Source organism: Lucilia cuprina, chromosome 3 (genome assembly GCF_022045245.1).
Source record: "Lucilia cuprina isolate Lc7/37 chromosome 3, ASM2204524v1, whole genome shotgun sequence".
Lineage (NCBI taxonomy): Eukaryota > Metazoa > Arthropoda > Insecta > Diptera > Calliphoridae > Lucilia > Lucilia cuprina.
The window spans coordinates 52,205,347-52,221,030 of record NC_060951.1 but is presented as its reverse complement, the minus strand read 5'-3'; the positions used below and the strand labels follow the sequence as shown (position 1 = coordinate 52,221,030).

General features: G+C 28.3%; 4 protein-coding genes across 4 annotated transcripts; 3 read left to right on the top strand and 1 right to left on the bottom strand.

Annotated features, from left to right (window-relative positions):
• The first annotated feature begins 801 nt into the window (after positions 1-801).
• On the top strand, positions 802-1,478 carry LOC111683188. Its single transcript, XM_023445239.2, has one exon. The coding sequence runs from the start codon at positions 931-933 to the stop codon at positions 1,429-1,431; it is 501 nt and encodes a 166-aa protein (XP_023301007.1). The 5' UTR covers positions 802-930; the 3' UTR covers positions 1,432-1,478.
• A 2,083-nt stretch (positions 1,479-3,561) lies between these two features.
• Positions 3,562-4,360, bottom strand: LOC111683183. The gene has a single exon (XM_046946537.1). It carries the CDS (start codon positions 4,170-4,172, stop codon positions 3,657-3,659), a length of 516 nt encoding a protein of 171 aa, XP_046802493.1. The 5' UTR covers positions 4,173-4,360; the 3' UTR covers positions 3,562-3,656.
• Positions 4,361-5,894: 1,534 nt separating this feature from the next.
• LOC124418853 lies at positions 5,895-6,529 on the top strand. The gene is made up of 2 exons (XM_046946540.1): positions 5,895-6,180; positions 6,363-6,529. Exons 1-2 carry the CDS (start codon positions 5,929-5,931, stop codon positions 6,417-6,419), a joined length of 309 nt encoding a protein of 102 aa, XP_046802496.1. The 5' UTR covers positions 5,895-5,928; the 3' UTR covers positions 6,420-6,529.
• A 3,644-nt stretch (positions 6,530-10,173) lies between these two features.
• On the top strand, positions 10,174-10,912 carry LOC111683187. Its single transcript, XM_023445238.2, has 2 exons — positions 10,174-10,693; positions 10,762-10,912. Exons 1-2 carry the CDS (start codon positions 10,279-10,281, stop codon positions 10,764-10,766), a joined length of 420 nt encoding a protein of 139 aa, XP_023301006.1. The 5' UTR covers positions 10,174-10,278; the 3' UTR covers positions 10,767-10,912.
• Positions 10,913-15,684: the final 4,772 nt, after the last annotated feature.

The following is a 15,684-nucleotide window of genomic DNA, read 5'->3' as shown; positions in this document are numbered from 1 at the left end:
TAGTCCTTTCAACAGACAGGCATGGCTAGATCGTCTTAAAATTTATATAGAATAAGGACCAAGAATATATATATACTATGATCAATATTTCGACGATGGGAATAAAAATGTTTACATAAATACCTCAAATTTTGATAAATTTTAAACTCTACTAATATTTTTAAAATGATTAATTATTTACTTTGAGTGTAAACAAAGCCAAACAAAACAAGTACGAAATTAAAGTCGTGCGAGGCTGACCATAGAAAACCCTACAACTGTTACTAAAATAAAATATAATTAAGTTTATAATAAATCATTTAAGATGAATTGTACCTTGCCTCAGATATACTTAAGCCATTTATTGATGAAAAAAAATTGTGTACATTTAAGTCAAACTTTGAAGGGAGATTTTTATAGGAGCTAGGATCTAATGAAGCCCTATTATTATAAAGTTCATGGGGTTCATCAAGGCTAGTATGGCACTTGAAAGCGAATCTGAGCCAATTGGTATACTTTAAGGTGGGTATTTTATTATTATGCGTTATAAACATCAGCACAAACTCAATATACCCTCCCCACTAAAGTGGTGTAGGGTGTAAAAATGCTAACAATTTACACTTCACAAATATTGCTCTACATGACGTATGCGAGGGGTAGAAAAGGGAAGATAATTTTCTTGATTGAATTAAAACTCAAGTCGTACTCGGCAGCCACTTAAAATACAGATGAAAAAAAAAAAAAAACATAAAATTAACAATAACAAAAAAGAAAGAAAATTATATTTGAAGGCAACTAAATAAATAAAGCGTTCAGTTAAAATTTGTCAACATAATACAATCAGTTTTTCGCGATACACCAACGGAAATATACGAAAAAAAATTCGACTTGCAGTGAAATTTTAAGTCAAACAAAATATTTGAAGTTAAAAAAAAAATAAAAACTATAAAAATGAAACATTTAATTGCTCTAAGTATTCTAATACTTTCACTTCTGATAATACCCTCAAAAGCTGATCTTTTGGAATGTGATGAGAAAATTTTACCATCCTTAAGTGAAATACCCGGCATTGGACCTAAAATAGCTAGCGCTGAAGATACAGGAGATAAAATAGGCGATTTCTTTAAGAAGATAGGATGTGAAGTGAAGAGAGGTGCAAAGAAATTTGGTGAAAGTTTCAAGCAGAATGCCGAAAAAATCAATGAAAACGTTAAGGAAGGTGTCAAGAAATTCACCACTAAAGCCAAAGAAGTTGGTTCGGATTTAAAAGTAAAATTCCATGATTTTAAGGATCGTTTACATAAAGATTCCGATGAAATGGTTGTGTCCGATAAGAAGTTCTTTTTGGAAAATGTTGAACTAATTAATCCTGATATATTAAAAGCTGATCAGGAATGTGGTCATGGTCATATATTGGATTCTTTGGGTAATTGCAGTAAATTACGAAAGTAAATTAAGAACCATAAATTAACGAAGGAAAAAAGTATTGTATTGTAAAAGAGAAGAGAAAGAATATCACATGATAAGAAAGTGCTGTATTGTAAAAAAACAACAAACAAAATAAAAAGTAAATGTAAACCAAAGTTTCTAAAATAGTTTTTAAGATTACATGTGTGTGTTTTTATATATAATTGTTAAATGATATATTTAGCATAAAATGTAAAAATAAAACGAAAATAATTTTATGATTGTTTCTGTTTTAATGATAAACAAGCCTTTTGTAAGCGACATTTCCCGTAATTTAACACTTAAATTATGTTCGGTTCTCAAAATGTATAGATTTTTAATTAAAAAAATTCATCACTTTAGTATTACAAGTATTATAAGACTTCTCCCGATTTAAACCTTCCTTAAAGAATTTTAACAGATTTTATGATTTTCATATTGATATTTGCTGATCCTGAGCTGCACTACTGGACTTATTTTTATACCACAAAGCGCTATGGGGGAAGGGTTATATGCGTCTGTTCCACCTTAAAGTATACCAATAGGTTCAGAATCACTTTCTGAGTAGATTTAGCACTAAACGTTACAGGTCTCAATTTTTCAAGATAATTTGATACATATACTTCTATTAATTCAAATCTGTCGACTTTTTCGCGTAGAAAAACTTAGGTTTAAAAAATCTAAATGATACTGGCGATTTTCATATTGAATTTTAGGGAACTTTTTGTTTCTGATAAATAATTTTCTCAATTGTTATTTTAAGTTCTTCATGCTAAAATTAATTTCTGATTGAAATATGAGGATGTCACAGATTTTCACTGTTTTCTCTATAGGAGCGTTACTTAAGGATCTTTAATCATACTTTTGATAACAGAAAATATATTTTTAATAGAATATTTAAGGATCACATTTTTTTGTTTCCTTTCGAATGAGATAATTTTTTAAGAATTTTAGGTTTTTCATAAAAAAATGGAGATTTGATAGAACATTAACTTGATCATAGAAAATTTAAGTGATCGCAGATTTTTTCTCAATTTAAAGATTGGCTGGCAGACGATTTAATTTCTACATTAAACAAATAGAAAAGTATAGTCGGGCATGGCCAACCATAATACCTTTCACGAGTCATTACAATTACAGATGTTGGTGGAGGAATTTACGTCTACTTCAAAGTTATTTATGTAGAATTTAATCCTGTTATTAGTGTTTATAAGTAAATTTTGACCTTCAAGTAATTTTCTGAAGGGGGATTTGTATGGGGGCTAGGGTAAAATGAGACTCAATCATTACCAGAATCGGCAGTGTCGTTTAAACTTCTATAAGACTAAGTTTTGACGATTTTTGTTAACATAATATAACATTTAACATACTTATGAGCTCAAAAGCCCTATTCGGGGATGCGGTTGTATGGGGGCTAGGCGAAATATTGGACCCATTTTAAGCATTTTTAGTAGCGTCCTTGGGTCAAATTTCATAAATTATCTTAAAAATTGCGGCCTGCGCAGTAGCTTTACATGAACACATCCGACGAACGGACGGATATAGGACGGATTGACTCAAAAAGTGATTATGTGCCGATTGGTATACTTTAAGGTGGGTGTAGGACTAATATTTGTGGATATTACAAATATCAGCACAAACGCATAATATCCTACCCACTATAGTGGTTATTGTTTTAAAAAATTAAGTGATAGCTAGGAGGTTACTCTGTATCTCGATTCGAAAGAAATTTCGATTTCGAATTTCGGACTTGTATGTTATATACATTATGTTTCGAGAGCGTTTTCTTTCAAATCGAAAAACAAAGATTTTCTCAAATGGAGCATTACTTATGGATCTACAGCTAATTTACAGTTTTTGACACACAATTCAAAATTTTTATAGAAAATTTAAGTGATCACAGTTTTTTACTATTTTATCTCTTCGAGCAAAGTTTAAGATTCTACAGCCTATATATGTTTTTTGTTTTTTTTTTTTTTTTAACAATAATACTTTATTAATAGAAAACTAAAGTGAAGTAAAATTTTTACTATTTTTTTCAAACAATTACAACTGATCACAAAAACAGTTTAAAATAAATATTCTTAGTTGTTTTGTTTTTCTGCTGATCAAATTTCGTTTCATTTTTTTCCCATAACAAAATCGCTTTTATGTTTGTATTTGATATTTTTTAAATTTTTATTTCTTATTTGTTATTAAGAATTTACACTAAATACATAAAATAACCTCGTTTAATCAATACGTTCACATATACCATTATGATCGGCTATAAATCCTTCTGGACACAAATATTGTGAAATTTCCTCATTACCAGTTTCTGCAGTTGAATTAACAGCGCCATCGCCACTAAGAGTAGAATTGTTTGGGTTTTTTGTCGAAGTCTCAACAGTTTCTTCCACTAATTTATCAACAAATTCACCAAAGGAATTTAATATACCTAATCCCAATAGTTTAGCAGCTTCTTCTAAACGTTTGGCTTCCTGTTTTAATTCAGCCACCCAGGGTTTAGCTTTTTCCAATGTACATTGTATATTGTGAAATAGTTTATTTAAAGAATTTTTATTTCCTTCTTTATTCTTGCTGTTAATATTGTAATCTTCGCTACTGGTATCCGCATATGTTTTACGGTCCGCCAAGTCTACCGTGGGTTTGTCTTCGGAGCATATAACAGCAGCTGTATCTACGTTAGTCACATTCTTGAAGAGTAAAGGTATGAAAATTCCCATAAAAATATATAGAGATTTCATGTTGTTATTGTAGATAGATATCCTTTATTCGTTATATTTTTTTGTATCCTTGTCTGACAGCACAAACTGTTCTACTAACAGACAAGTATGTTGTTTGCTTTATAAAACTTCAATTTAAACTGTTTACTTGCAAGTTGTTAGAGTGGCTGCAATAATGGGCGAAAGAATAATGATCATGTTGAAGCTGCTGCTTTTACCATTTGGTAAGAACTTTATAACAACAATAAGAAAGAAACTAAAAAAGTGGTTAAGTAACTGTCATGTTTTGGTAGTTTATGGTCAAATCATGATTTTTACCTTTTATTGTGTTCAACATATTATTAAACTTTTTTTTTTTTTTTTTGCTGCTTTTTGCAACCAACATAATCATCTTCATCATATATATTTGCTGTATAAATACTTACGCTGAGATTCAAGTTTTATTCAAGCGTGTTCCACATTTCCTATTAATCATCATCCAATAACAACTTTTATTGATTGAATGGATGATTGTATCAGTTGTAATATTGAGTAAAGAAAATAATTTCTTTAACCGCATTAGTGTTTGTAGCATCTTTTTTATACCCTACACTATTGCAAAAAGATTTTAAAATTTGTTTTGTGATTTGTAACAAAGTACAACCAAACCCAAATCGGTTTATTATGAATTTTGGTCAGAATACAATTCAATAATTCTCTTTTAATTCTAAAACCAAACTTTAACTTTAATCAGTATTTTGTACTGTTAAAAAATTCAACTTTTATCAATGAGTGTTTGCGGTTTTTAATTTGAAACATTTATTTGGTTGAGTTACAGTTTTTAGCCAATAATTAAAAAAGGTAATTACTTTTAAGGGCATTAACGAATCTTAAATACTCTTCTCTTAAAAATATTTAATTTTTTTTGCAAAAAATAATTTTTTAATGAACATCTTCAAAAATGTACTTATGTTAAAGTCAATTTGCAAAGATCATTTAATCAATATATAAATTTATATATGGAACATAACTTCAGAAATGCATCCGAAAAAAATATATAAAATTGTCAGGGATTTTTCATAACATCACATACCGACTAAGGACCGATTATGATGAAGTTTTAATAAAAAGTCTGTTCATAGATTTTGAACTATGGTGTTTAGTTTATTTTAACCTATAGACGGACATCGCTTATACATTTCCAGATGGTGAATGAAATTACAAATGATAACATTAACTTACTTATCCTTACATTACTTTGTGTAGCGAAGAACTAGATAATGAATCATCGATTAAAGGGTTGCCAAGTTAATATTATAATATTCGGGAAAGAAATATTATTATATGTTACTTATCATTTCATGGTAAAAAATACTATTTTCACTAATATCAGGATATACGAATACATCATGTAAAAAATATGATATCTGTAGTATTTTGAAAGTTGATTTAATTCAAAACAAAAAAAATTATAAAATTATAAATCGATGTATGGTCCACTTAGGCCCATTCATACTATTTGGCAATAACAAGAAGATTTCTAATTTTAAAATTATTAAAACATAAGAAGATCTTTCCGCTGGGTTATCTTCCATAAAATAACAAATTATTGGCATTATAAAACCCCACCTTTTGGCAGTTTTTTTCATAAATAATTTAATAAACAAGACCTTATGGCAGCCCCTACTTATTTACATATATACATTTTGGCCACTTTATACACTATACATGAGTATTTGTTTTTTATTTTAAAAACAATAATCATACACTTCACTTGTCTTGGCGGAATTGTCTAATAATGGTCAATAAAATAATATTAATCTGTTTAATATTTGTTTGTCTGGACTTAGAGTTTATAAATTGTTTTCCAACTTCCAAGATTGTAAATTCGAGTCGTCAAAGAAGACTTATATTGGGAGTACCTTGCCGACATATAAAACACACTGGCAGTTGTATTGACAAGAAAATAAACAATGCACAAATCAAAGATATTTTAAATATGTCTGAGAGTACGAATACTTTTGAATTGCAACCATTTGTAGCACCAGAGGTGAGTAAGCGAAAATATATATTTTTACCACACAAGATTTTATTGATTTCAAATCGTGCTAATCACACCGCAAAGTCGCATCATTTATATGATAAAATTTTGCTGTATGATTGAGAACATTACACGATTTATTATACAAACTTGGTTTAATCACATTTTAAATTATTCATTAATCATTTTAGAAAACTGTTCCTGAAGCCGGTGCATGGGTAGATGGTCTTTTAAGATTCTTGGGATAGAGGTGGACTAAAAAAGTAGTTTTAATTAATGCATATGTACTAAATATACCTTAAAAATATACGAAAGATATCTTGTCATTCTAAAGTACTTTATGTGGCAAATACGAATAATCTATATGTATATTTGTTTATTTTAATTTGTTTATAGGGAGGGTATATTGGGTTTGTACTGATGTTTGTAACATACAAAAATATTCGTCCTATACCCACCTTAAAATATACCAATCGGTTTACAATCGTTCTGAGTTAATTAAGCTATGTCCGTCCGTCTGGCTGTCTGTCCATGTAAACCTTGTGCGCAAGGTACAGCTCGCAATTTTCAAGATAATTGGATGAAATTTGGCACATACTCTTTTTTGGACCAAGGACGAAGAATATTGAAAATGTATAAAATCGTTCCATTATTTCGCCTAGCCCCCTATGTAACTGCCTGAATAAGGTCTTTAGGCTCATTAAGTTATATGTTCTATTATGTCAACAAAAGTCAACAAAACTTAGTTTTATAGAACATCTAATGAAATTACTAATTTTTGTAATGATCGGGCATCTTTTGACAGTAGCCCCCATAAAAAAACTCCATTCAAAAAATGACTTGAAGGTCAAAGCTATACACACTAATAACACTTTTAAATTCTACATTAATAACTTTGAATTAGACGTTAATTCATCTACCAACATTTATAAGACCAGGCACATATTTTCCCCAACTCCCCTTTGAGCCATCTTGTAGAAAATCTATTTTTTTGCCAAAAATAAGTAAAAATATAACGGAATAAAGTTAAAAATCAATTCAAATGCTTTTTTTAATAATCATAATTTTTTACATACTGACTGGTGTAGGGTATCATATAGTCGGCTATGCCCAACTATACATCCATACTTGTTTTTTTTTTTTTTTTTTGAAAATAGTTCATTATTCGACTGCGCCATAGAGTATTAAGAAAAACAAATATATACTACTTGCAGAATGAAACAGTATCTAAAGTCCCTTTTTATAGATTTTTTATTCAAAAAGTATATTTTGAAGAACGAAAAAGTACCAAAAAAATCTCCAATTATAGGTTCTCTCTTACTACAGACCCTACATGATATGTTTCAAGTTTCTAGGTTTAATATTATAGAAAATTCAAAAAGTACCTTTTGAAGTACGAAAATGTACTAGTGTCAATTTTTCTTGGTTCTCACTTAATCCAGGTACTACAAAGTCTACTTTCATGTGTCCATTTTTAATATTATATAAAATTCAATAAAGCACCATTTGAAGAACGAAAAAGTCTCCACTTTATGTGTTCTCACTTACTACAGGCGGTACATGCTTAATTTCATGTTTCTAGGTTCAATATTAAAGAACATATTAAAGGAACCTTTTAAACTAATAGAAAGTACAAATTTTTAATATAATTTTCAGAGATTGTCTCGGATTTTTGCTCATATCTTTGTTATTAATTTACTGATTTTTCTAATCTTAAATATCGTTCTTTCCGAACTTATGTCTGATAGAATTATTGAAGATTCAGATCACGGAGATATCCGAACTCTTCAGAAAATTGATTTCAACAGATAAACAAACGAACAAGGCTTAAAAAACTTCGTTATTTATAAGGATCCTGAATATGTATACTTTATAGGGTCGGAAAATTATATTGCGGAAATTTCTAAGGGAACGACAAACTCATATACACTCTTCACACGAAGGCAAAGGGTATACAAATTATTAAGATAAGAAACGAACTTTTTCGAATGGATAAAAATATAAAGAGCTTAACTTCAGATAATATACAAAATTGCTAACCACAAAACTATTTATTAATAATTAATACATATATACATATGTACATAAATGGCTATTAAGATGGCCCATAAAATTTATTATCAATCATTTATAAATAAAAAATATATATAGACACCAAAAAATATATATATTTTTTATTATGATACGAAGCTGATAACCACTTCATACATATTTTATATTCAAAAATTCAAATTAAAAAAAAAGTTATCAATGAAAATTAATTTATACATATACAGCATTTTATATTCTCTAGAGTCAACCTAATGTGTTTAAGAATATCTAGAAAAGAACCCATTTGATGTAAATCACCATCAAAACTGATAATAATTATTTTTGTTATATTAATACCACATATTAATAATTTATACTAGTACGATATTAAAACTAAAGATAAACGGACATTATTTTTTTCGATCACTTTAAACTTTTTTAAAATGTTCAGAAGATATTTTTCAATACTTTTTTTAATTATGATGTTGATATTCGAATTACAAACGATTGAGTGTACCGTAAAAGATATACCTGCAAATTGTGTAATTCTGAGACACGATGGAAGATGTGTTAATAATTATCGCAAACAAATTGGAAATGTAAATGGTAGATTTACCAATCAAAATGTGAAACCTAAGCCATATCAGAAAATGGTAAAATATCATATCTAAAATATATATTAAAACAAGTAAAATCAATATAACTTCATACTATATTTTAAGGTCAGTGAATCTAAAAGAACAGAAAATACAAATGAATTGCCTTGGTATAAGCAATGGTTTGGTTAAATTTTCATAATGTAAATTTACTGCTCGATTTTTGCAAAGTGTTGTCATATGGCGATCTGGTGTGTATTAGATCTAATTTTATTTCTTAAAATCTGATTAATTATAAGAAATTGTTTAAATATATTAATTCTAAAATATAATATAATATACATAAATAAGAAATTTATTAGTATTATAAACTCATTAGAGCTTAGTTTTCCCGGGATTTTTTTCGGAAGATATTGTCGGGTAATTTTGGAAATTTCATGTTCACTTCTGTATTTTTCAAAACGCTGCAGTTCAGTAATAAATACTTAGATTTAACTAAAGCCCTTAAAATAGACTGTACTTTTATAAAGTATATAATAAAGTACAGTTAGATCAGGTTATAACGACGTTAAAGTAAACAATAAAGATATTTCAGTTCTATTATGTTTGCTGTCGTTGTGCAATTTATATAATCGAATTTTATCACAGTACCAATTAATACGAAATTTTGTGGGATTTATGATCTGTTTTATATGAAGCAAACAAACATTCACTCAAATCCACCGTATGAAAACATGGGCCAATAAATGAACCAATATGCACTGAATTTAAAAGATATACATTTGTATTTCCTTAATGGGAAAAATCGTAAACAAAATATAAGCAAACAATTGATTACTGACATTCTGAATGATTTTATATATGAGGGCTACGGTCAAATATGAACCGATCTTATCAAAATTTGTTCGTATTATTCGTATATAAAAAGAAGCTGTGGCTATTTTGGTAATGATATTAGTATATTTTTAATCATTGGCTCTGAAGCTCAATTTAGGGGTCCGGTCCGGATCATCTCAAAATTGCGATCTGTGGTTTGATTACAAGATTTAATTGTGACGATTAGTATACTTCAAGTTGGGTATAGGACCATAAAATGAGCTACAAACATCAGCATAAATTAAATATACAGTCCCCACTAAAGTAGTGAAGGGTATAAAAATAAAGTCTTTTATACAACTGACTTAATATAACGCTAAACTAAGAGATCAAGAAAAACGGGTTTAAATAAACTGAGCTAAAATCTTAATTAAATTCTCTTAAATTTGTGATCACGAATGCTCATTTAATAACGAATACATACATGTATAATTTAATTTTAAAATAAACAGCAACAGTTACTTTTACCAAGTATAATTTTGATCACAACAACATATAAGAAACAGTTTGAAAGAGACAGTGCTACTGAAAACAACCTGTGAAAAAATATATAGACCGAAAAAATATTTAAAGATTAACAATAAAATAAAGAAAAATAATCAAAATGAAATCATATATAATTTGGGCATTTTTTGCATTGATAGTTTTGTCCGCCACTAGTGTTAGGGCCGACTGTGAAGATGAGGTAAAAGAGGACGACAGCTGGTTCAAGAAGGTGGGTTGTCAAATTAAGAAAGGAGCCGAAGATACCTACCAAACGGTCAAAAAGGGAGCAGAAGATGGTTACGAAGCCGTTAAGCCACTTGGAGATAAAATCGCTACATCAGCCAAAGAATTCGGTAATACAGTGGCCAAGAAATATGACGAAGTCAAACATAAGCTAACAGATGATAATAAACCTATTGATGATAAACCAGCCGATACTCTTCTTGCTAGTGAGCCAATGGAGAAGGTACCTTTAGCCCCTCTACCCGGCCAAACCGATAACAAGCCCGAAGTGCCTGCAAAATCAACAACAGGTGAGCAAAACACAACCAAATCGCGAAATGTTGAACCAGAAGGTTTTGATGATCGTTTCCTTTTGCAGAATAATGATCCCTGTCCGCCAGGCCAAGCTCTTGATCATACAAGAAAACATTGCCGTATAGCTGTATGATGTTAAGTTTTTTTTATTCATTTTATAAAAAATAGAATACTTTTAATTTTTGTGTTTAAAAATAAAGTGTTGCCAAAATGTGTATGAATGTGAGTTAATTTTAAACGCGATTTAGATCTAGGAAGAATATACCTACGTATGTACCTACAAGCAATAGATATGGATAAAAAATAGCTTAATAACGAATCAATTGCATGTAATACGTACTTTGAATACAAATAAGGTTTATTGTACCTCGTACTGGTACACGCTTTTAGCTGACATTGAGTTGAAGTGGTCGGTAAAAAAAATCAAACAAATAAACAGTAGAATATTTTTTACGACAAGTAAGACCAGTTTTAATAGTATTTAAGACGAGACTTAAGTTTTTTTTATCGTTGTTTTCGTTTTAAAATAACTTATGGGTTGCTGTTGTTTTAGTTCATTTTTGATTTTATAATTATAAAATTTTATTATTATCATTATTTTACCGTAATATACTGACATGAAATTCCAAAAGAATTTCATTAATATTGCTTAAGAAGAGGAAAATAAATATCATCTCAACAAACATTAAAAAAAAATATTGTAAAAATTTACTAAAAATAGTTTGTGAGTGTAAACAATTAGTAAGTTAAACAGGTTAGCGCTTATTTACTTTTCCACTTAAAATTTTGCAGTGTATGTTTACAATTTCGAAAATATTTTGGGAAATCTTAATCTTTTGGATCGGTTTGTGTTTGAATATAAAATTTACAGTATGCGACATTTATTATGCAAACATACATACACAAATTTAATTCTTTAAATATATAAGAACTTATCAGTATTTTAATTATGGATTACAATTTTTTAATATGACAGCACTGCTTTAAAAAGATACATATATCAAGTCTGACATCATTTGAAAAACCTTAAAAATTCATCTTGATGTCTATATGGTACTAATGGAATAGTACTTTTTATTATTAAAAGTACTGAATTCATTTTTGTGTTATTAAAAATGTATAATTTATTTATCAAAACTTTTAGTCAATAGACTATCGACTAGACTATAGACAAGACTACTCATTATGTTATTGACTAGATTATAGAATAACTAGACTATGACCTAAACTATAAACTATATTATAGACTGAAATATAGACTAGACTATGGACTAGACTATAGACTAGACCATGGACTAGACTATAGACTAGACAATAGACTAGACTATAGACTAGACTATAGACTAGACTATAGACTAGACTATAGACTAGACTATAGACTAGACTATAGACTAGACTATAGACTAGACTATAGACTAGAAAAATAGACTAGACAATAGACTGGACTATTGACTAGACTATAGAGTACACTATAGACTAGGCTGAAGACTATACTCTAGACTATACTCTAGACTATACTATAGACTAGACTATAGACTAGACTATAGACTAGACTATAGACTAGACTATAGACTAGACTATAGACTAGACTATAGACTAGACTATAGACTAGACTATAGACTAGACTATAGACTAGACTATAGACTAGACTATAGACTAGACTATAGACTAGACTATAGACTAGACTATAGACTAGACTATAGACTAGACTATAGACTAGACTATAGACTAGACTATAGACTAGACTATAGACTAGACTATAGACTATAGACTATAGACTAGACTATAGACTAGACTATAGACTAGACTATAGACTAGACTATAGACTAGAATATAGACTAGACTATAGACTAGACTATAGACTAGAATATAGACTAGACTATAGACTAGACTATAGACTATACTATAGACTATACTATAGACTATACTATAGACTAGACTATAGACTAATATAGACTAGGTTTCAAAACGTCAAATTTGACGAGATAATCACAAATTGGCTCGGAAACATGTTGTTGCTGACACAAAAGTTTCTCTGCCTGGAATTAAAGGCAACTTCAACAAAAGTATTTCTATGTAACCCGGGACTTAGAAACAGATTTGTCTTTTGTGAATAACAAACTACTGGAAATCTTATATCTCTAAATCGATTTCGCAATGTATATTTAACAATATATCGCATTTTATATTCATATAATTATGGGAGTGCGAGTTCAATTCCCCCTATAAACAGTTTTACTATAATAGATAATCTGTAAGCTCTACTAAGTTAATTATTTTTGAAAGTCGTGAAAATGGTGTAAAAATGAGGAAGCAATCTATTTTTTTAATTAATTATTTTTTAATTAAGTTTAAAACCAGTTTATTTTTCATTCACGTATACACAATTATACTTATGAATCACGGGTAATTATCGATGGTGAGTACAAGATACTACTAAGTGACTAGCATTTTTTTATCACCTTCAGTTTTCTGGTTTTTAAAAATATATATATATATATATATATATTTATATTTATAAGAAAAATATTCATACAAAATTTGTTCTATAAACCTTTGATAAATTATTATGAATAAGTCATATTTTAGTTAAATGTTGCTTGTTGGTGCAATGCCGTCTACATGTTACTACATAGAATAAATTTTAATTATTTTATTTGTCAATGAAATACTTATTTAAAAATATCCATCATATAATATTGTTTATAATTGTGTTTAACCACTAACTTTTAATTGTTTACCCTAATTATAATAATAAACAAAATTTGCAAATTTTTCAACTAAATTTCCCAGCAACGAATTAATTTTTTGTTTTTCGTCAATGCCCTAACTCAATTAAATAAATCATTCAATTGTTTAAAAGTCATGTTTTTATTACGTTTTATTCATTGTCATAATTGTATATTTCATATGTATTAAATATAGAGATTTTTTTTTAATATTTGTTAGTCATTTTTTGTGGTTGGAGGGGCGTATGGAAGGCGAAGAAAAATCAACTATTTAATTAAAGTAGATTTGTTAGGTTATATATACTGCTATAAAAGTGATACATTTACACTTATATCAAAATTGATCAATAATTGTGTTGTTGTGGGAAATTTTTTGATATAAATTTTGATATTCTCTATAATTTGAAAATTTGTAAATACGTGATAAAATTTATTAATTTTATTTTAATGTTAAGAGGTGTTGAAATTTGTTTAAATTGTTTACAGTTACATACACACATCCATGTTTGTGTAATTGTATTTGAAATATTCATTTGTGCAATTTTGTGGCTAGTGACCCGACTCAAAAAATCGATTTGGATGAAATTTTCATCAAGACTTGAACTACGTCAGACCCAGATTTTTAGCTCTATCGGTTAAGAACTCATGAACTAAGACTTGGTCAAAGTTGGTCATTTTGGTCATACAAATTAGTGTAACTTTTCATCTTTTAGATCTGGCAAAAAAGGAGTTTAGATAACTGTCTTCATGTCTAACTTTGATGCAAATCGGAGTCAAATCGATTTTTTGAGATAAGTCACTTGACACTAAATTGCCTATATGCATATAACGAAATCTTCCTTCTCTAAGAAATTCTTAAACGCTAAAAAATACATAAATTCTTCATCATCATTTACCATATTGATTTACTTCAGGTTAATTTTGAAAGTATAATATGACTTTTACTTTCAGAAAAAAATTGTTAAACTTTTGAAGTGCATTAATCATATATATTTGTTTATTTACTTGTTTATAAAAGTTTTTATACAATCTAGATTCTAAAGAAATTGTAGAATATCTACGTATACTTCTAGTTTACTACAATAATAGATCTTTGAATTGCAAATAATGACATTTAATATTAAAAGGTTATCAATATTTTATAATTAGTTCAAACAGATTTCAGTTTTAATAGAAATAAACAATTTCAATCAACAATTTTTATACTTAGACGACTGAAATGGAAAATAACAAATATGTTATTATATGTGATTTTTGAGAATCTTAAAGTAAATCTCGTAAATTGATTTAAGACTTATTTCCTATTATATATAAGGCTTTCAGAAAGTTGATTTAAAACTACTAGTCGGATTTATTTTTTTAAATCGCCTAATTAAAAAGAAACTCGAGACTTCGAGACAAAAATAATGCGACCATTTGCTAAAAATGGGTCACATGATCATTTTTAACAAATTGTCGCAATGTTGTAGTCTTGTGCAGGCCTTTTTAATGTACATATATACATTATTCAGTTGATCTACTAACACAACTGAAAGAATCTGGCAGCTTTCTTATTTAAAAATGTATTTAAAAATTGCATATCATAAGGCTAAAATTCTAATAATAATAGTGCTGCCAGATTGTAAGGTATAAAATAAGTTTTTCTTAAAATTTCCTCTGCATTTGAAATATACGAATAATTATAAGATAATAAGTTTTCATATATTTACAATAATAGGCGGATTTAATTTGCCTTAAATAACCAATTGACCATAACTTTTTCTAAGATTTTCTCACCTTAACTGACATAATCACAGTTTAGTGGTATAAAAACAAAAACTAAGAAATCCCTTTAATACTATACTATATAATTGGACAGGACTTTTGAAAAAACCCGCATGTCAAAAAATCAATACCAATAGATTTTTCCGACATCAGTTTAAACTAATGCTTGGGAAAAAGTAACATAAAAATTCCTTAAAAAAAATACACACAAACAAAACTTTTTACAGCGTCTTTAATTTATAAGCAAAACAAAAAATATAAACTAAATTGTTGGTCTATGATGGTTGGGATGATAATAAGAAATGCAGCTGTCTTTTGAACTTGGCATTTCCTAAAAACTAAAACAAGAATAAAGCGAACAATTGCAACGACATTTTTTAAAGAATAAACCACAAGAAACCGAAGACGCAAAAGAGGAAATATAAATAAAATAAAAAAAACCTAATACTTCTACAATACAAAACTTTGGCATGAACGGATGTAAAATAGAAGAT

What these genes read in the sequence shown, in the direction of transcription:
- LOC111683188 (XM_023445239.2), top strand. Translation starts at nt 931, where the DNA reads ATGAAACATTTAATTGCTCTAAGTATTCTAATACTTTCACTTCTGATA.
- LOC111683183 (XM_046946537.1), bottom strand. Translation starts at nt 4,172, where the DNA reads ATGAAATCTCTATATATTTTTATGGGAATTTTCATACCTTTACTCTTC.
- LOC124418853 (XM_046946540.1), top strand. Translation starts at nt 5,929, where the DNA reads ATGGTCAATAAAATAATATTAATCTGTTTAATATTTGTTTGTCTGGAC. An exon ending in AACCATTTGTAGCACCAGAG is followed by an intron (nt 6,181 to 6,362) that starts GTGAGTAAGCGA and finishes TAATCATTTTAG; the next exon opens with AAAACTGTTCCTGAAGCCGG.
- LOC111683187 (XM_023445238.2), top strand. Translation starts at nt 10,279, where the DNA reads ATGAAATCATATATAATTTGGGCATTTTTTGCATTGATAGTTTTGTCC.